This window comes from Protomyctophum bolini (assembly GCF_963924005.1).
Source record: "Protomyctophum bolini genome assembly, chromosome: 20".
In the NCBI taxonomy this organism is placed as follows: domain Eukaryota; kingdom Metazoa; phylum Chordata; class Actinopteri; order Myctophiformes; family Myctophidae; genus Protomyctophum; species Protomyctophum bolini.
In genome coordinates this window covers 27,501,874-27,524,352 of record NC_137881.1, presented here as the reverse complement: position 1 = coordinate 27,524,352, position 22,479 = coordinate 27,501,874, and the positions used below count along the sequence as shown (strand labels likewise).

At 45.8% G+C, this 22,479-nt stretch overlaps 1 protein-coding gene across 2 annotated transcripts in view; it reads left to right on the top strand.

Annotated features, from left to right (window-relative positions):
• The first annotated feature begins 1,893 nt into the window (after positions 1–1,893).
• Positions 1,894–22,479, top strand: part of tesk1b (testis associated actin remodelling kinase 1b) — a 29,489-nt gene continuing 8,903 nt past the window's right edge. Inside the window, exons 1-6 of one of the 2 annotated variants that reach the window (XM_080791857.1) lie at positions 1,894–2,149; positions 3,290–3,483; positions 16,094–16,215; positions 16,409–16,457; positions 18,295–18,441; positions 19,429–19,511. In XM_080791857.1, coding sequence (XP_080647983.1) covers positions 3,298–3,483; positions 16,094–16,215; positions 16,409–16,457; positions 18,295–18,441; positions 19,429–19,511 — 587 coding nt within the window. In that variant the 5' untranslated portion in view covers positions 1,894–2,149; positions 3,290–3,297. Of the gene's footprint in view, positions 2,150–2,732; positions 3,484–16,093; positions 16,216–16,408; positions 16,458–18,294; positions 18,442–19,428; positions 19,512–22,479 lie in introns of both variants that reach the window. The other variant, XM_080791856.1, reaches the window with a different exon arrangement.

Genomic DNA, 22,479 nt, shown 5'->3' with positions numbered 1-22,479 from the left:
AAACTATAAGTACATTAATTGATCATAAAAATGTCTTCTACATCTTGACAGTTTTCTGAAAAAGCTATGTTTCTATGTCAGTGGTTCTTCAATCTTTCTAACATAGCAGACCTACAAGCTCGTTATTTAACTAAGAATGGCACATGTTGTCTATATAGGACAGGCTGTGTGGAATATGATAATATAATGTCTTGTTTTGATTTATGAACTCCATCATATTGATTTCATTTGGTTCATCTCTGTGTTAATTGTAGCGTTTGGATCAATTGCATGTTGTCATAAGAGGTGTTATAGCTGAATGAATGATTTAGCCTGGAGTTGGTCTGTACAGATGCCAGGAAGTCATTAGGGAGAATGGCTGTCGGAAGGTTCAGCTCTGTGAGAAGCTAAAGTCACCCTGAGGCATCTGAGAGGGGTCACAGGGGTCACGCACACACGCACGCACACACACACACACACACACACACACACACACACACACACACACACACACACACACACACACAGTCACACACACGCACACGCATGCGTGCGCACACATGCATACATGCATACATATACACACTCTCTTGGACTATCCTCAAAGGAAAATACAATTTAAGCACAATGAATAAGTGAGCAGTAACACTAAATAATATATGTTTCATACCATTGTCTAAATCTCTTAAGACCTTTGTATGCCTTTTTTTGTATCACCCCCCCCCCCCCCCGTTCTAAATAGGACGGAACCAATAGACCAATATAGAATGAGTTATCAATAATGTATAATGATCAAGAATATAGGTTTTAGCTGCGTCTGCTCTGGGGTGGTGGTGGACTGGGGGGTGTCGGGGGGTCAGCCAAGGCCTGTCCATCTGGGGAAACGTTGGCGGCAGTCAAATGTGTTCACAATGTGTCATAATGTTAGGTATGTGGTGTAGCACTGCAATACGGATTTTATCACAATATTGTTATGGCCAAATCCTTGTGGCTGACTGACACGATATTCGCAATCAACCATGAAATGTATTAATACATCTATCTGCTACTCTGGTCAGTGGTCAGTTTGGAGAATCAATGTCAAGACAAAAGGCCCCCACACTGCCTGCCACACATGTAAAGCGTCTTTGAGTCTACTTAGTATAAATATATAAAATGTATAAAATGTATAAATGTGTCACAGGGGTCAACACACACGCACACACACACACACACACACACACACACACACACACACACACACACACACACACACCAATTATCGTTGCAACAAGAAAAGACATTTCGTCAGTTAGTTCGACATGATCTCACAATATATAGGCAGCTTGGCTGGTAGACTTAACAATAAGATTGAAAAGCATACATTGACCTTTTCTACAGCATCTGTAAGTGCTTCAATAGACTGCGTTTTTGCTCCATTAGCTCTCGCAATTGATGTTTCCAACTCTAATACATTCAGAAATATTATTTTCAATTTTCTAACAGAAAGACTATGAGGAGGTTTCCATCTACACACAAGGAGATTTTTTGCAGCAGTAACTCCAGCAAAGAATACTTTATTTTTATAAGATAAGATGAGATTTGGTGGTAAGGAGTGTGGAGTCATCATTTAACAACACAATCTGAGGGAGACATGGTACCTCGAGTCCTCGATTGCAAACAATTCAGATAAGGTAGCTACCCGAGACCAGAATGTCTTGACCCTGGGACATTCCCAGAACATATGCATATATATATATATTATTATTATTATTAATACAGCCTGCCTTCAGCGCCCTGCATAGGTGAGAATGACACCCATTTAAGCGCCCCCGCAGGTGCATTTTTGCGGTGATCACGTGTGGATCCGCCCAGCCTAGACGCTTCCACCAATAAAACACACACACCAAAAGTCTCTGCTGTGCCGTGTGTGTATGTGTGCTGTGCAGTGCTTGCTTCCTCCATGCGATGCAACACAAGCCGCACAACAAACGCTGCTGAGAGGCGGCGCCGCGGAGGTAAAACGAAACCCCGGGCGGTGACTCGGTCCAAAGGTGCACAAAGATGATTAATTAGTAAAATAAATGCCCTCGGTAACTGGACACGACACCCTGAACGGCGGCGGAGCACACCGAGGACAAGCGTGCGTGGTGGTGGTTATCTTATCACCATAGGACAGGACGGAGGCCAGGTAAGTCAAATGCATATAAGGCTATACGCAATGCATGTGCTGCTTCGCACTGGTTTATGATGCGCTCCTGTTGTTGACTCATAAAGCCCTCGGTCTAATGATGACATGTGTTGTTGTAGGCTGCGTGTGTGTGTGTGTCTGTGTGTCTGTGTATCCGGTGGGACTTCGGTGACAGATGAACCCTCAAACTCAGATCAGTTTATCATGCATTATTTACGATCCGGAGCCGCAGTCGAGCGAGAATGTGTCACGATACACTGACTAGAAGGCATGATCCAACACAACACGCAACATGCATTTTACCTATCTATCTTATACGTCCCGTTTCCAATTGATGGAGCGATCTATGAATGAATGAATGAATAGGCCGGCTACTGGCAGCAGGTGATTATTGGATCAGCGCGTGTGAAGTGCAGGCAGAAAACGGGTCAGCTGCAGAACAGACGCTCTCAGCATTGCACAACTATAGATAACAGAATAGTGCCGTAAGAAGTGCACCAGAATAAACGCGATGCATTTCATTCTAACTACAGTGAGTCAGTGACATTCGTGTTTTGTATTGTATTTTGCCGTGTGACCGCAGTGATCTGCAGCAGAGGAGAGAGAGGGAGAGAGAGACAGCGGACGGACCGACGGGGAAACGGTGGATTGAATTGGTGGAACGGGAGGGGAGCTCGATCTACTCTTGCAGAGGGAAAGGAAACCCGGGGCGACCAGCTTGGCCAAGACGGCGGAACCCTGTGGTTCTACACGCTGTTGGTGCCTATAATACTGCGCACTTCAGAACCACCACCGAGCCTTCCACTGCTCCAAGGCATGACGGAATTAAACCCAGTGCATCACCGCTCACCCACCGCCACGCTGCGGTCGCCTATAGTCTGACGAAATAAACCAGAGAGCGGCAGGGACTTTTTTTTTGACAGCTGGGGGGAATTTAACGGCCTATAATTATAAACCGGACTTCCCACAGTAGTAGTAGTGATATTTGGAATAAACAACTGACTTTGGCCATCGGAAACCCTGCGCGCACCGCCGCGGCCGGCCGGCGGACATGATGGGAAATGTAAATAGACGTTAGGGCTGGATTTTAAAGTGCGCACACTTGACTTCCCCCCCCCTCCTCGTTCTCCTCCCGAGCAGTCCGCGCGATGGAGAAGGTCGACGCGGAGCAGCAGGACGGAACAGGAGAGCCGCTCATCCACAGCGTCCATGGACCGAACCGGATCAGGCCTTCGTCGTACCGGGCCCTGCGCAGCGCCGTGTCCAGCCTGGCCCGCATAGACGACTTCATCTGCGAGAAGATCGGTGCAGGGTTCTTCTCGGAGGTGTTCAAGGTGAGGGGTGTGTGTGTGTGTGTGTGTGTGTGCGTGTGTGTGTGTGTGTGTGTGCGTGTGTGTGTGTGTGTGTGTGTGTGTGTGTGTGTGTGAATTATGACAGGATGATATAGTTATGAACTCAAGAATGACAATTTACTAGCACTCATGTTATAGTTTTTGATTGAAATATGTATTAACAGTTTGCAGAATTACAGTACATTTCAAGCACAAACTCAATACAAAGACTTAACTGTGAGTGGACGACCCAATAAAGCATATACACTTGTTTACAAGAGGGTCCACCAGTTAACCCCTGGCCTGCAAAACTAAACATGAGTGAAGCATGCACATGGTAGGTAGGTACTGTAGTGTAGATCCTAGTAGCAGTAGGGTTGAATACAAGAACACTCGCTCCAAAACATGCTCGCCCCAGGTCTAATTCAGTGGTCCGCAAGAAAGATGTGGCAGAGTGTGTTTTGGGGCAAGCATCCGTGTAGGCCGGGTTAGGGTCTGTGTTATAGAAGCACCATTAAGTGGCTATACTATAGTCCACACATCTTAGGCTGCTTTCATATGGGTCATTTATTTATACACCATAAGACCTTATGGTGTATACTTCTGTCTGTGTCAGACTGATAATTGATTTTCAACTGGCCAGATGGAAGGCCCCATGCTTTTCAGTTGAACAATATAGTATAGAGTACATATAGAATATTGATGGCCCATGGTCTGGATTTAGATTGGAGCTAGCTAGAATCTAGATATTTATTGGAGCTAGCTGAATTGTGTTTTTACTCAAATATTAAAGGTGCTTTGGGCCCACCCACTACAGTAAGTCACTTCCTTGAAGCTTTTTTGGCTAACTACTATCCAGTTATAGTGACTTGATTAAGAACACAATTTGGTAGCTATGGTCAGAGTGTCAGAGAGACCGCATGACGACCAGAAATCATGCCAGTCAGTCAGCTGAACAAATTCCCCCCCAAAACATGACTGTCTGCTATAGTTCCCCATCAAGAAAACAAGTGGTTTCTCTGGTAACAAACATCCCAAATTAGACGAGCAAGAGAACAGTCATGTTGCTGTGGGATTAGTGAGGATTTAACCGAAGGCGTCATGTTGGAAAACCTACACTTCATTGACCCTGCTAATGATGACCCGCCATACGCCACTGACCCACATGTCATGGATGGGGAACACAGTGTTTTGGTGATGTAAGTGATCCGGTTAGGACAGCCAGATCCGGCACAGTGTACTGGTAACCCTACTCTGTTCTGTTGGGACCAGCATCTCTCGGCTCTTTGAACTGCCTCATAAAGTGCTTGTGAGAGATAAAAGAAATGGGAGATAAAATTATAATGAGCCTAAGGAACAAATTGCATCATTAAAGGCCGGATCTGTGAGACAAAAATAATCGTCTAGAAAAAAAACCTTTAATGTGCATAAACCCTAATGTATAAGTTTGAAGAGGGAACGTATACAATCATTGCTTGGTTGCATACTGTTGTTTTACGAAAAACATCGGTAATCCACCGACCTTTTGAGAATCCAGAAAAATCTGTCGTCAGTCGGGGCTCTATAGAAGGACTTGGTTGTTATTCTCGTTAAGCTGTCCTCCCATGGTGCGCCGCGCTAGTATTGCTATGTGTTGTAATGTATAGGAATAATGCCCAAGTCCTGACAAGAAAAACATACCAGAGCCATCTTGCGGTTATATACAGGCCCAAGCATCAAAACCTTAACTAACCCCCTCTGCTGCTCCCTCCTGCTCCGCGTCGACCTTTCTCCATCGCGGACTGCTCGGGAGGAGGAGGACGAGGAGGGGCGAAGTCAAGTGTGCGCACTTTAAAGCCCTACGGCGTCTATTTACATTCCCCATCAGGTCTGCCGTAAAAGTATTTCCTAGCTAGGGAACTCATTGTGACCAGTAGGCCTAGAACACATCTCACCTTCCACACTGTCTTGTCTGCTCTCTGTTTATAAAGGCAGAACTTTCTTAAGTACTTATTTACTGTAGGCCTACAGTATGCTGTTGACAGATACAGAACACCTTGGTGGTTGAACCTAACTCTATAGTATACACACACACACGCCGTCGCACGCAATATATACTGTTGAAACCTGTTGAACGTAAATAAATGTAGGCTGGAACTATGGCCTATTATTTATCCACATCATCCACATTGGGAAAAGTTTTTCCTTTTCCCCCTGGTACATCATAAAATGTGCCTGGCATGAACTCACTAGGAGTTCAGTTTGTTGAACAATTCTTCTAATGTGACCATACTCTACTCTTGAGGAAAACGGCTGGACAACCAGAGAATGGCACAAGGGGGCCACTGGGCCCTCATTTAGCCACTCCCTCCCCTCCGGTTTGCCCTTTTGAATGGCCAATGAGGATGCAAATGTCACTGTGTTTACTGCTGACCTGTTGAGATGCCACTTGGGTTTTGATCGGCTCGCCCTTTGATAGCGTGCCATATATATGCAAATGTATTACCACTGCTATCGGCTTCAGGAGAACTGCCATAAAGTCAGCTGGTGGCAATGTCGTGTTGTGTAATTGTCTCCTAATGGCATTATGCAGTACTGTACTCATTGTGCACTGCCTTAGGGTATAGAAATGCGTTTGCTGAAGAAGTTTACTGTATCTCTCAGAGATACGATGGATTTCTGTCAGAACCTTTTGCTGCGAAGGACACAAACTCGACTGAGCCAAGTTTTCACGCACACGCGGGTCTGCGCTGTATAGTGCACGTAGACTTTGAAGTGTTAATCCTCGCTACTGCATCCTTCATTCTGCTGCACTCTACACTCTGGCGACCTGCCATTTCTTCCCCCCGTCAATGTGAGATCAATGGAGCCTCACGGCAAGCAAGGCAACCATTCACCTCACCGGTGTGCCATTGTGTAACCCCCCCCCCCCCCCCCCGCCAGCCCCCCCAAAAGGCAGAGGGGGGTGGGGGAGAGCTGGTTGGGAGAAAGGAAGGGTGCATGCATGTCAAGACAAATCCTTCAGGTGCTGTTTTTCATCTTTCTTTAATATTCTTCAAAGAAAGAGTCCTGCTGGTCCGTGTGTTTGTGCACGGCAAAATCCTGAGTGTTGTTCATTTAACTCTGAACGGACCCATACAGGTCCATTTAGAGTTAAACTAACACTCAGGTTTTGACTTTGTGTGTGTGTGTGTGTGTGTGTGTGTGTGTGTGTGTGTGTGTGTGTGAGACCCTGCTTTGGTCTGCATGTGCAGGATTCCTGCTGGTTTCCCAGTTTTGTTTCCATCAGGCTCAAACCAGACCTGATCCACTGTTGGTCAGAACACAATGGAAATAACACAAATAAATCACACCGTACCATTGTTCCAATGTTCCGTTTAAACTTTGGATTTACATCCTCGACATAACTTCTGAGAAATATTTGGTTATTTATTAGGGATGGGAATTATCGATAAATTCATTAATTGATAACTATATCCAGCCTTATCTCTCTCTCTGATAACCTTATCGATCGATTAAAAGGTTAGTTGATAAGCATTTATTTGAATCTACATTTTGCTGATATAGCAAGAATACAAAAGGCATATTCTATTCCTTAATCAAATATTTATTTGACCATTTGAGATACAGGGCCAGGCAATGACATACTGTGGCTACCAAGGTGGGGTGGACCTTTTAAAACCGGCCCACATGTGTGTTCCTCGGCCGTGCGCGCACGCAGACACTATTACATTCACAGAAAACCGCCCAATGATGGAACTGCAGAAATTTCAATTAGTTGTTGACTGTTAAGTTTAATTGAAGAATTTCAAAAAAATGTGATACTCTACTTGGGAGTCCTTAATCGCTTGTTTAAATCTGGTGTGCCAACCCTACGGAACGGGGTGAAGTGTGTTGTGATGGCTTTTCCCTCGTAATTCAAAATGACTTGCAATGCTATTATTGGTATGGGCACGGCAGGTAATTTCAGGGTTTGCTTCAATGGTTTGCCGCGATTGGCTCATTGCAGTTGTTGTGGAAAACGGACACAAAGTCTGTGAATCACCTACTAGTGAGATGCTTCGCCATAGTAAACATTGAATCATCACAATAATTACTCTATAAAGCTATGATTAGTTGAATTACTGTACAGCCTGTATTGGTGAGGTGTGTGTGTGTGTGGGCATTTTCTGTAATGGATTCACACATGGGAGGGGTTTTAGTCTGCTGAAGGGACATTGCAAACCACAAAAATATAAATAAAGGTCAATGGTTGCGTAGGTAATGAGAGACACCAGTAGTCCAGTACCTGTGTACGGGGTTGATTGGCAAAGTAGAACGTCCCCTTTTACATGTGTGTTCATGTGTCTGCTTCATTTGATCGCTACCTTGTGTGTGTGTGTGTGTGTGTGTGTGTGTGTGTGTGTGTGTGTGTGTGTGTGTGTGTGTGTGTTCTCTGAAAGAGCAGGGGGGTATGTTGTCTGGATATGGGATCCGTCTTACTCAAGACAAGTAGGGACTAGCTCTGGAAAACATCTAGCTCTGGCAGCACTATACAGTGCAATCCAGGGGAAGAGTGCCACTCTGGATCTTGCTTGTGAGGATAAAATGTCAGGAGAGAAGCGGTATTATTAAGACACACATAAAACCTTATCCATCTTCCATATGCTTGTGATTAAAATAAAGACACACACACACACACACACACACACACACACACACACAGTGTCTGACTCTGTTGCCATTGGATCGCGGTGTTGGATGGAGTGCCAGTTTTGACTTGAACCTCCAGGGCTTAGCAAAACACTTTTCCCCTTTATTATTCCTCTCCTCCTCCCTCGTTCCAGTCAGGACCTGCTCTGCTGACACTTCAGAGCAGAGGTGTGTTTGTGTGTGTGTTTTGTGTGTGCACGCGCGCCTGTCTTTGTGAATTTCCCTGTTGTTCGTGATCTGCAGTGTGTCATGCGAGTGGAGTTGTTCGGCTAGGCAAAATGTCTTAACCATACACTATAATTATACTTAGTTGACCGGGGTCCCCCAGGGCTCTAATCCAGGTCTGCTGCTTTTTTCACGCTAAACCAAATCTCTTCACCCAAAATAGCAAATGTAGCCTGACACTCACACACTGAATTTTAGTTTCGTTTCCCTTCATTATTAAACTCAATTCGCGCCAGCATTAATTATTCCCTCGGTAGCGTATTGCCATGGTTTTATCGCACGTAACACTTACTTTGAAGAGGCAAATATCCGTAACCGAATGTTACAATGACAAACTGCTGTGTGTGGTGTCATGCCTGGATGTTGTTGTGTCGGTCAGTGGTGGAATAACCCGACCGCGAGTGTCAGCCCGCCTGCTACAGCCCGTTGAAAACCCTTGTATTCACCAGAAACGTCCCCCTCAATGTCCTTTCTGAGATACAGAGCTGTGAATGGTGGGCTTAGACTGTTAGTGGATGCGCGCGCATCCGCGCATGTTCAAAATGGCCGCGGCCGCCGGCCAGTGTCCCACTCTGTGTTGATGTGGTTAGCAACATCAGCAGATTAAAAAATGGGGGCTAGGGTACTAATTTAAACCTTTGTGTTCCTCGTTTCTGGTGGACTCAGTGTTAAGACTGAAAGCCCTCCCCACGGCAGCAGTTTCTGGGATGTGCGTTGTCAAAGCGGCAGTCTTCGGCGATTGGTTCATAGTTCATACCAACCAATCAGAATAGTAGGAAAGCAGATGACGTTGTTGTCAATCATGTGGCTATGGCTAACCCGGTTGTTATTGCTAACCAAACAAACACAGCCATAGAGCGCTACTAGCATGTAAAATATATATCGGATGATGATGTTTATATAACCTGTCGTTTCCGCAAAGAAACTATTTATCATAGGTCGATTTAATAGCCAGATTGATACGAGTCACCGCAGTGGTCTTGTGGTTAGAGTGTCCGCCCTGAGACTGGGAGGTCGGGGTTCGATCCCCGGCCGGCTCATACCAAAGACTCTAAAATGGGACCCAGTGCCTCCCTGCTTGACACATAAGGTTTGAATTGGGGGTAAGTCCCTGCGACATACTAGCGTCATGTCCAGGGGGTGTACTTGTACATCAAGCTGCCTCACGCTACAGAAACAGGAGATGGGCTCCTGCCCTATGGGCCCCATGGCTCGGCAAGGCTACTTACTTCACCGCAGTGGGGGCAGCCATGTTTGTTGTTTGACGCTGTCGAGTGACGGGGGCTGATGGCCAATCGGCTGCTGCGATCAGATTTTCGACTGACGCCACCGTAGGCAGAATCGCCAGGACATATATTTTTAATGGTATAGCGATTCAGGACTGGAGCCAGGCTATAGCAAATGTGCTATAAACTCAGAATCGGAATACATTGTGAGGTTGTAGATTAGATTAGATTTAGAACATGCATGGCTAATTTCACCCCCAGAATAGGTGTTCATCATGAGCATTATGCTTGTTTTCCCCCGTGGGGTGTGTGTGTGTGTGTGTGTGTAACTGTGCATGCGTGCGTGTGTGACTGTGGACTGTGGTGTGGAGTACAGGTAATCCAATCTCTCAGCTGAGCCTTAAGGGAAGCCCCTCCCATTAAAGGTAAACAAACAACTCAGGTGTGTGAAGTGTTCTCCGTGGAAGTTGCTCAAGACTTGGAGGGTTGGGGAATGTTTTAGTATGCTTTTTTCCCTTTTTCTTTGAATGTCCTCTATTTGCCGTTGAATGCCTTTACTTGTCACAGCAAGACCCAGGCCACGCTAACCCATCATCAGCTAGCTTGCACACTCGCTTTCACTCACTGTTTCCAACAGAACGTCTATTTCACAAGCAATAAGCCATGTTTTTGAAGACGTAATGTGTGTTCATGTGCGCACGAGCATGAACATATATTTTCCTGGAGGCAGCATGTGAACTGGAGTGACCTCGTGTTTAGGCACGCAAATGTGTGTGTGTGACTGTGTGTGTGTGTGTGTGTGTGTGTGTGTGTGTGGATAGGGGGGGGGGTTCTGTGAGAGGCAGGGGGTATGTTGGCTTTCTGCAACGGGCTAAAGGGTTGTGTGTCGGTCACTACCTGCCCGGTCTAGACAGAACTGAGATCGGGTTCTGTAGGAGCCCAGCTAGCGGAGAGACCTCCCTGCTCGCTCACTGACGGACTGTACTTGGCCACTCGCCTCCTTTCAAACACACCCATGCGCTTATACACACGCTTATGTAAACGCACACTTCGACTCTTGTTGTCATCTTTCCCCGGGAGGGGCGGTTCTAGGAAGAGCATAGGGATGTAGGCAGAGAGGTTGAGTGCTTCAATGGAAGAAGACAAGAAGCTGTTTTTCAGCTGCAAGGCCTCATCCCCATTTCTAGCTCACATCAAGTGTCATTGATTATATAGAGGCAATTCGTCTTTGCACAGCGGCGGTGTATAGATGCCAAAGAAAAGCATAATATTTAGCTAGGACTGAAACGATTCCAGTGAAGTTTCTCACGTGTCATTTGTTTGGAAACCTCCAGTGGGGGGGTTTATTTTAAGTTTATTTTTGATGTACTGGGTTTATATTAAGCCAGGGTTAAAATGTCACCAGCTAAACTGCTGCTAGCGATTTCAATCCTAGCCACCGAAACCACAAAACCACAAGAGGGTGTGAGTGCCAAAATCCACTGGCAATGTCCCGCTCTTGTGTGTGTGTGTGTGCACGCCGTCATGTATGTGCGATTGTGTGTGTAGTCATGCATTCCCTCTCTTTCGTGCTCCACACACTCTTGACCTTAGCAGCAGAGCGCAATGTGCAGTGATGTGCTCCGCAAACCCAGTTTTTCTTTCTCTCTCCTATATGTCTTGTCTCTCCTCTGCTCTCTATTTCTATACTCTTCTCCTCGTCCACTCTCTCCATCTCTCTCTCTCTCTCTCTCCCCCCTTCGTCTCTCCTCTTGGTAGAGCTGTCTCTGTACCGCTCGCGGTCTCAGACATGCATTAAATCTCCATGTCTCTCTTTTTCTTTTATCCGTCAGTCTCATCATTGCCGCTGGCTAATTACAGACACTACTGCAGTGCATATGTTCACTGCAGGGAGAGAGAGAGAGAGAGACGGAAAGCGAAAGATGCCCGTGACCTTTTTCAGCTGACAACAGCACTTTACAAGACGGAGTATGTTTTAGGAGGAAGTTGAGTGCATTGCATGTTCATGATTGAGAGGAGAGAGAGGTGTGCCCTTCACCACCGTCTCTCAGCTCCGATAGCTGGCAGTAGAGTGTGCACGTGTGCGGTTTGATTGCACCATAAGGTGGAGTGCAGTAACCATTGTGTATAGGGCTTATATGTGTCGTTGTTCATGCTACAATCCCATGGAGACGCCTCTATTAAAGACACACGCCTTCAGTTGGTTTTCAAACCTGTTGTACCCATGGCACACCAAAGGGAAAGTGAAAATCACACCCGTGTGAAGTGAGTGGTGCAACTCCGTGTGTTTGTGTGTGGGGGGCGGAAGTTCCAGACCCACAGTAACGCACCCAGGGTGCCGGTGCGATTCCGGCGAGCCGCCCCGCATCCGAAACGGTTGAGAAATGACAGAGTTACCCTGTGGGGGTCCCTCCACTGTACTGTACTGTCACTGTACTGTACTGGGTCACCCAAAATCATCATATATTCAGTTAATATGTGTGTGTGTGTTAGGTTGCGCACATGTGGTGAAAAACAACCATGCTGTTTTCGTGCTCAGACGCACCCAGCCAGCCACCCACCCACCCACACACATGGCTCCGTAAGGGAGTGGTTGCGCCACTCAATAAAAACCTCATGTCACATGTATGTATACACTACAGTATTCATATCTTTTCAAGAAGATAACATTTGCCTGGTTGTCACCTTGCAAATGTTTATTTGTAGTTACTAAGCCAAATAAAAAGAAAAAAAACGTAATTTCATACAATAGACAATCCACAAGAATTTGCCTCTGTAAATACTTATGTAAATGAGTGTGCACACAGTAGGCTACTGTATATATATTGTGGCACTCGGTTTGAGAACCACTGGACTACTCTTCCAATGGACAAGGACTCCCAGCATGCACGCACGCACGCACGCTTGAGAAAACAAAGCAAGCACACCTCGCAGACGCACACTTGAGAGCCTGTGTCCGTCATCTGTACTAATGGTGGGCAACTTTGACGATGGAGAGAGCCACTATGTTTCCACACTCACGCCAGAGGGCCAGATTGCATATTTCTGTCATAAAAAGCAGATCACGTGTTTTGATATTTTAATTTAAAATCCTGAAGAATCTTTTAGACATTAACACGTTATGTTAACTTTATGAACTAAATACAAATACATTGAACATAAAAAGGAAAAACATTTTTTTTGAGCCCCAATCCCCCGCCATGAACAGCTCTCAGCGGGTAAATGGGGCTGGTCAAGGTCTCAGGTTCCAACTCCGATATTTTAGATTTTCCCTCCCGGACCCCCGTGGCGTTTAAGAGGTTAAGCTACATATATATATATAGACTGAAGTAATTAAACCGGGCCATGTTTTCATGTTGTATTGTAACTGAATTCAATAAATATATCAGTAATATATCAGAAATCAATAATATATCCGTATTCTGATATTAACCTGCATTAAGTGAAGGTGGCCCCCGGCCTGCCAGTTGCCCATGTATGCCCTGGACTGTATAATAATGGCGGTGATGGAGTGACACAGCCTGCAGGCTGTCTGCTCCTCCAGCAAGTATATAGCAAAACACCGACCTACTGCTGGGACATGCTGCATCAGCACTTGGCTCACATCTGCATTATAGGCTGGGTGTGAGATTTTGGGTGAAGCGTGTGTCAGAGAGAGAGTGAGCACCGAGCTAACAGTTTTAGCATGCACATGAAAATCCACTCTCGGTCCACTTTCTTGAGCCATGATTTATATACTTTTGTCGAACGACTGTGTCGCGTGTGGGGGGGGGGGGGGGGAATAGTCGATATGCAAGCCCACGCGTTGTGTGAGTTCAGCTGTTGTTGCTATTTTTGGAATAGTGTTGTTTGATAGTTAAATCGGGGCTGGGGAAAAGTGTAAAATGTGCTTTCGTCACGCTCTCCTTGCAATGAACCCTAGTGTATGCTCTGCCCTGCTTTCTAAAAGTGAATCTGCGGTTGTACAGTGGAAGCAAAAAAGAGCAGCGATTCATCATACAGGCCGTTATGAAGCCTCCTAATCCTCTGTGCACTGCGTTCTGGCAGCAGACTCTATGGCTGATGGAGCACTGAAATACTGTACTACTACTACTACTACAGTAGGATCTGTTCTCTGTGCATCTGTGCCTGTGCTAGAAACCTGTGTGTGAGAGAGAATGGAACCAGATCGGGCCGGCCTGGGTAATTAACACAATCTATGCCAAACTCGAGAAATCTCGAGAATATGCATTAATTAAACCCTCCTTTGCCAAACAAGAGAAATGTTGTATTAATCCAGAATTATTATTATTATTACCGTATTTTAACTTCCCATCGCTAGGCAATGCTTGCTTCCATGGTGTGACATCATCAAAATCCAAAAATGTAATCTTGCTAATGCTAATATAGGTTAATGGAATAATTTGGAAGCATTTGTTTTTGTTTTAAATCTTTTTTGCAATAGTCATTCATTAATCATAATCAAGGCAAAATTCTGACATGATATTGATTTGAAGTGATATCGCCCAGCCCTAGTTCATTCAAAGTCGAAGCAGGAGAGCGTGTCTGGCATGGCGGTGGGAAGGGGACTTAATTCAGGGGAGCTTGACTCTCACTGACTGGCGGTTTGAGGCAGAAAGCAGGTATCCTTGATCTTACTAGGTTAAACGCCCCAGACGTGCGAGACGAGTATATTAATAGCATTACTCTCTGCACTCTAGCCGGGTAGCCTAATAGGCTTTGTGGATTTCCCTTCTCCATCCTGATCCTGTGTGGCTTGGTTCAGAATCCAGGCCAGGCCAGCTCTCTCTATGCTTCCTACTGGACCTACTCGTCAATGACTCCCTCGCCCCGTCTGTGTCACTTTCAGCATCACATCTGCCTATTTTCAGTCTCTCCAGCGACTCCCCACTCCTCTCCCACCACCTCCTCGCTCTGACTCTGTCCTCTCATCCCCGTGCACCCCTCCCCCACATGCAGCGTATACACTCACTGTGTTAATGCACACCATTAATACGTGAGCAGCCGTAACCGATCGTTACATCCTGCGTGCACGTACACAACGTAGATGCATGTTCCAATCGCTTCGAATAACTTTCATGCTCGCTTTCCCCCCTCGTTAATCCCATCTTCATGCTTACAGCACTATCGCGTGTAGTAGTAGTGTGTAGTCTCATTCCCTCCGCTCGCCAGTGAACATGACATTAATACACTGTTGTACCATCATGGCATGCACGTGTGCTCGCTCACACACAGACATACACACACACACCCCCACACGTCGGTCTTAGACATGCAGTCAGCACAGTCATTGTCGCAGCTTGTGCAGCGGTCTGCACAAATTCACAGGTCTAAATGTATTCGGGGTGGGGGGGTGGGGGGGGGGGGGCTTCCCCCTTCCAGACATAAGAGATTGTACGCAAAGGGGAGCATATCGTATCGCCATGGTTACCATACCAGGCGTAGTATATCGCCATAGCAGCGTATAGTAGGAACAAAGCGGCTGCGGAATGAATGAATGATCTTAAATGACCTTCCTGCTGTCTGCACGGCATCAGCAGTACCAGGATAACTTTGTGCCAAATGTCATTGCCATAGTAATTTAGCATAAGGATGATCCTGTGTTGTGGCCAATGTAGCATGAAGCGTGCTGCTCGTGTAACTACAACATGTCACATTATGATTGTAAATGGTGTGGAGTGTATGGTAGTATATGCTAAAAATAAAATATGTACTGTATATATATATAAAACTGTGTGCCTGTGTGGTGACCAGCTGACAGGCTGGAGACACGTTTGAAGTGGAAAGTGTTATCTTTGCTGTCCTTAAACCACTCTCAATATTTTTGTTTTATTCTATATTTAGTCTTGCTGCTGTAAGAGCTAAAAGGACTACTTTTGCACAGTTGCAAAAGACAAGGCTTTAGAAACAGGTGCATTGGAAATAAACCAGCAGAGCACATACGATCCTGCTCTGTCTCAAACCTTTTTTTTACGCGACACAGACTTGATTGACTGAACACTTTTAAGGTTGACTTTGAAGGTCAGATAGTCTCTCTTACTTCCTTTGGGAGACTGTTCCAGTGATGGGAGGCTCTAACACAGAAGACTGTTTCACCAAACGCACTATATCTGGTCGACACTTCGCAGTCCCCTCTGGTAGTCGCCCCTTGTTGCTCTGTCACCACGGTCCCTTCGACCTATGAACTGTTTCAGTGGTGGAGGTGCAAGTCCATTTAAAATCTTCACATCTGGTAAACAGTGCTTACCATTCCACAGACCAGAACACGGCGCTCCGGCCACGTTCAGGTGTTTAGACATAACATCTCGTGTTGTGTTTATAGACTGTTGCATCCCCTCTCAAATGAGCACTTGCCCGGTCGCGCAAACTCCCATCTGCCAGAAAGTTTTATTTACCTGCCTGCAGGGGCAGGTGGGCAACCCTTAGTGTCAACGCCTGTTGTATTCATTTGATTTAACGAGTCTCTCTCCCTGTCCTATTTCTCTCTCCAGGTGCAGCACAGAGTGTCCGGTCAGGTGATGGCTCTGAAAATGAACACTATGGCCAGTAACAGAGCCAACATGCTCAGGGAGGTGCAACTCATGAACAGACTCTCACACCCCAACATACTCAGGTATTGTGTGTGTGTGTGTGTGTGTGTGTGTGTGTGTGTGTGTTGTATAACTTAACATTAAAAGTGCTTTCTTGTGAGTTTTGTTCTTTTAGCACTTTGTTGTGGTGTCCCTTTTCCCGTTTGCCTTTTTTGTTACATCTAGTAGATGTTTGCTAATTGCAATTGTGTGTGTGTGTGTGTGTGCTCCTCCCAGGTTTATAGGCGTGTGTGTCCATGAAGGACAGCTCCACGCTCTAACAGAGGTAAGACGCCATCGTGAACTCAGGGGCGTACATTCTGTGAAAATAGCCCAATCTACAAGCTTGCGACACGACACATTGTGACCTCGTAGATCGGCTATTTTTCGTGAAGACATTTGGTGTATAGATAGAGTGGTTAATATGTTTCCGTCGGGCACAAATCCCAGTCACAGTGAAGGCTGAAGATGTTCAGAGGAGGTGAGACGTGAAGTCCTCTGGGACGATGTTTGTGTAGGAGACGTGGGGCTTTGAGGCTGCATGTTAACTGGGAGTTTATTTTTGGAACACAATCATTTCTTGTTTTCCAGTCGAAATGGCTCACTATTGCACATTGACGCCCAAGGTGCTTTGCATCGTAGATTAGATTCATACTAAAACAAGCAGAACTTAAGCCCTATCTCAAACATTTTGCATATGACATGCCCAAAATAGGGACGCCAAGTAGAAAGTGGGTTAAGATCAGAGTGCCAAACTGCAAAACACCTTTTCGTGCGTTACTTGGCAACAGCTCGGGCAAATGACGAACACCTCCTACCTTTTCATTTGTTACAGCAAGGCCTAAAGCTAGACTATGTGAACACGGCAGCTATTCTCTCTTTGTTAGAACAGGGATTCTGAACCTTTTTAGATTTCAAGAACCACCCCCACCCCGCCGGGTGATGTGCATTAGTCCACAGACCCCCATTTGATACCTTTTGACTTTTTTGAGTGGTGCAACCACTCCAAGGAACAGCAATGTCCGTGTTCACCTATGTGACTATGTCCATGTTCACCTATGTGACTATGTCCGTGTTCACCTATGAGCACCAGTATGACTGAGTACCAGTAGGGGCGCTGTTGTGCCAGAAACAGAGAGAGAGAGAGAGATAGTGCTGCACTGTTGCCTGCTAATGAGAGAGAAGGGGGGGGGGGGAGAGGGGAGTTTCACCACTCAGTTCACACAAGTGTGATCTTTATATAAATCTGGGACTCAATCCTCTGTGTTAATTTAACTCTGAGAGTTTTGTAAAAAAAAGAACCACCAAATGGACCTAAGAGTATACTATTTGGTTCCTCTTGTACACTCAGAGTTGAAGTGTTTAGTGACGTCTAGCACACACTGAAGTCAGGCGGGTTCAGGCCACTTCACCTGCTGGGCTGACCTGATAGATCTTCAGTAGATCCATACTAGCTGACTGAAGGACGTTCTGGGGCTGGGGGGGGGGTTCTTGTGTCTGCTGTACTTTGATTGACGTGTCTTCACACTGGATCGATTTATTGGATCGACGTCGGGTCTGGGGGATCACCAGGCAACCAAATGGAATGTAAAGAGTACACAAATGTACAATCTCTTGAGTGTAGATTGCGGCCTGACGCTTTTTCAACTGGAGGTCCTTGACATGACAAAGGTTGAGAACCAGTGGATTAGACGGGGCGTCACTCGACTTCCAGGCCTCATGCTGGAAAAACCCCCATGGCTGGAACACGTAAAAACCCAGTCCAGGCTGGCTTCTGTCATCAACTCGCAATGTAATGGACGGGAGAAATCAATGAAATGATGGTGCCAGCAGCATGTAGCAGAGTAGCTCCGCCTGAAACCCAATAACCTAATCTATATCCCTTGACTTGGGGGTGGGGGGGGTTCTTTCCCCCTTTGGGTGAGCGAGCGAGAGGTCGATGTTTAGTTCCCCCAAAGTAGGAGACCCCGGGTTCGATTCCCACAACCCACATTCCGCAGGCAAATACATATAATTCAGGGGTTCCTCCTCGACACGAAAAAGCTTGAGAACCGCTGGTCTAGAAGGCATTCATAGAACGTTTAATGAATGGGTTTGTTTTCTCCGTGGCTTCCTTCCTCCAGTACATCAACGGTGGCAACCTGGAGCAGCTGCTGGACAGCGACGTGTATCTGTCGTGGAACGTGCGGCAGGACCTGGCCCTGGACATCGCCCGGGGTCTGCAGTACCTCCACAGCAAGGGCATCTTCCACCGGGACCTCACGTCCAAGGTGACGACCACGGAACCCCAAATGACACATGCATACTTTACTTTATTTGTTTATTTGGACAGGACATTTGCATAATAATGGACGTCACATGGACGTAAATACACCGGATATACTGTAGCTCGGTTGCTAATTGTCGTCCGCAGTCCTCACAAAGAAACACAAAACGGAAAACGGACAGGCAAACAGAGGAACACATTTACATGACATTACATAGGGAACACGGCATAAAAAAAGAATCATAAATGGTTGCAGCTATGGTTTTCAAGCAACCATTTTTTTCAGATTGGATTTAAAGATGGAAATGTAGCACAATCCCTTATACGCAGAGGAAGGCCATTCCATGCTACACAACCCTGTACTGAGAGGACATTTTGGCCGAAGTGCCGGTGTGGCACTTCGCAGTCTCCTCGAGTGGTTGCTCTGGTACTGATTCCCCTATCAGGGTTTCGTTTAATGCATGGTCACACGCTGACACACACACACACACACACACACACACCCCCACCCACCCACCATGTTTGTATTAACTGTACCTGTACATCAACACATTTTTGAGGGGCCCTAGCCCCTCCAATGCATGGCTTTTGATGACTACGTCGTATAGCAGCCAAGTCTATGGGATTTTGAATGTTTGTTCAGTTTAGAGCACTTATGACGTAGTTCTCAAATTCGACTATACTTGTGGGGACATACTGTACAGTATATAGTAATACAAGCGTATACAGTATGTATACATGTTTTCAGGTACAGTACCTCCTCCGGAGGGACCATGCCGCCATGGTAGCAAGAAACATGTATTACACACGGATGAATGCACAATAACCTACGCTCCCACACACACACACACACACACACACACACACACACACACACACACACACACACACACACACACACACACTCTTCTAACAGTATATGCATCAGACACACAGTTATCAGAAGTCATAAATTGATGTGTGTGTGTGTGACCTGTGTCCCTCTGTACAGAACTGCCTGGTGCGCTGGGAGAACGGCGTGTGTTCGGTCGTCGTGGGGGACTTTGGTCTGGCAGAGAAAATACCGGAGTACAGGTCAGTCTTAAATAACAGTCTAATCATCACATTTCTATCGGCACACGCTCGCACTGATTAGATAAGACACACCCAATATACTGAGCACCCCCCCCCCCCCACCACCTTCCACTTCCTCTCTCTGCGTTGCTTTATTGCACCTTTTATGCCATGCATGTGGCAATGCCAACTGTCTGGTCGCTTCCTCTGTATGAAAATAATTGAAGCCATTCTTGGGCTGACCTTTTGGGGCGACGATAGCAGATCTACAAGCCGAAGCTCACAATGTATCGCAAAACACAATGCATTGTCGGCTTTTTAGACCAGCTATTTTCAGCTTTAGTTAAGAGATTGTGTGGTGTTGAGGGAAATGGTAGCAGACCTAGTATAGAGCCCTTGAGGGACTCTGGTCAACTAAGTAGTTAAGAAAGTGGTTAAGAAACGCAGGTGCAAAAGGTGCAACAGGAACGCAGGGTGCCGGCCCGGTTCCGGCAAGCCGATCCGCATCCGAAACGGTCAAGAAATGACAGAGTTACCGTGTGGGGGTCCCTGTACTGTCACTGTACTGTACTGTCACACCCGAAATCATCATATATACAGTTAATGAGTGTGTGTGTGTTAGGCTGCACAACAGTGACACTTGGTCGTGAAAACCAACCAAACACTATTTTCATGCTCGGACAGACAGACGGACACAGCCAGCTAGGAACCCAGGGACACACAAAGCTGTCTATAGGAGTGGTTGCCCCATTTAAAAAGGTATTTCTGTCTGTCTGTCTCTGCCTGTATGTCTTTGCAGAGAGACACCTGGACGAGACCTAACGACACGCACAAGAAAAAGAACCATTACTCACACCAATCTGTAGTGCAATTTTCCAAAATATGCAAACTCGTGGGTTCTCATCCCGCTCCATCTGTGGTGGAACTATTATTAACAATCCCCATTTTTCAAGGGGGAAAGAGCACAAGGTGGTTGGAACCGACAGGGTGGTTTGAGTCACTGAGACGGTGTCAATATTTAATCTGTCCTGTCATGACGTACCTGACACCCGCATAGAATGTTCCCACTCGCTCAGGGCAGCTGCAGCTTTTTATTATGCCGTGACATTTATGTGGCATTTTTTATTCATCGCCATCAATTCTCCTCCAGTCTGCTGCACTCTGCATTGACTATAAAGGCCAAGCTAGGGCCATACTGCTGGTCTGGCATGTTTAGCCAACTGAGTGCGTCTCACCTCACGGTATACACTTGACGACCATTTTCCAACGCGTATTGTTGTAGTTTGGAAATTGGAACTAAGAGCAATGTTACAGGAGCGCTAGGCCTACTTCTATTCTTCAAACCACCGGTGCTCATTGAAGTGATGAATAATATTCAGGGAAACGGGGAAAGTTATGATGACCAAAAGCGCATAAAGAAATCCAGGTCCGGGCACTTAAGGTACAGAAGGTTTTGAAAAGTAAAAGACCCTTTGGTCTCAATTCTTTAAAATACAATGAATACTGTAGTGAGTGAGTTAGATTTTCCGGAAAGCCAGTGTTTCTGTTCATTTCAACAGGGAAAAAAACATTGTTTATGGGTTTTAAAGCACATATTCATTTTAATCTAGCCACACAAAAATAGGCCCTGTTGAAAAGGTTGATTTATGAATTTCTAATTAGTGCTCTAAAATGGCTTGGCAGAGGAGTGAACCGATATGGATTTAACAACAACAAACAATTGAGAACGGAAAGACCAACCTGACCTCAAACTAAGAAATGCCAGGGAGGTTGCCCCTAGAATCCTCCACAAGCACACATATTGGTGCCTCCCCCCCCCCCCCCCCACACACACACACACACACACACACACAGATCCCATTAGCGCCGTCATACTCCCCCGCAGTCTCTTTAGCGACTGTGTCAGCAGAAGTCATTTTGTAAGCATTCGGCTGGTGCTGAGAGGAGACAGCTGCTGCTGGAACCTGCTCTGTGCCCTAATTATCAATAATTAGGCTTCTGCCTGCTCTCAACTACCACTATGTTGTAATATTTACCTTTTTAGAGTGTCTGTCTGTTTGCCCATATAGCTATAGAAGCTGTGTACTATAAAATCACGAGTGTCCATTTAACTCCAAGTGTGTACAAATTAGGGATGGGCAATTTATCGGTCATCGCATCGGTATCGGCCGATATTGGCCTTAAAATACAATATCGGTAATTCGGTATTGAATCTATCAAAATAAAATCGGTTTTAGCAGATATTTTAATTATGTTGAAATAAATAAAAAAAGCCTGAAAATGCCTTTTCTGAGGATGAAGGCACCTTTTTCTGGGGAAGCTTATAATACATTCAAGCCATTTATGTTGGGATGTGGGGGGCCAACTTTTCAACAACAGTGCATCCCTAGTTTTGTAATAAAGTCAATAATAAGTCATAAAATCAAATTCAGTGTTTATAAGAATGGACAACATTATTTGATTTTTTAAAATACATATCATATCGACATCGGTTATCGGCCATAACGGCAATTAATTACCGTATATTAGATGTCGATATCGGCCAAAATGTCTCATTGGTACATCCCCAGTAAATGTGGACATGCAGCATTCCAAACTTTACTGCGTCTGAGAATGCTAACCAATTAAGAAATTGTTTTACTGGCGCAGTGGCGCTGTACTTGCAGTGTGAGCGGGGGAGGGAGAGAGGAGATGGCAGGAGGGTTTAGGACAGAACTCCAAATAAGGTCAAACTATTCCAGACTACCTTCTCTCTCCCCCCTCCCCCTCTCTCCTTCACTCCATCTCTTATACACTTTCATATCAATTTGACTTTTTTTTTTTATTGGCCACTACTTTAAGATGCTATTCTGTCTGTCTTCCCATTTAATTGCTTTGATCTTGCATATTCCGTCATTCTCCCTCCCTGTCTGACCACGGCTGCTCCACTTTTGAAAGCGATGTTCTCTCTCTCTCTCTCTCTCTCTCTCTCTCTCTCTCTCTCTCTCTC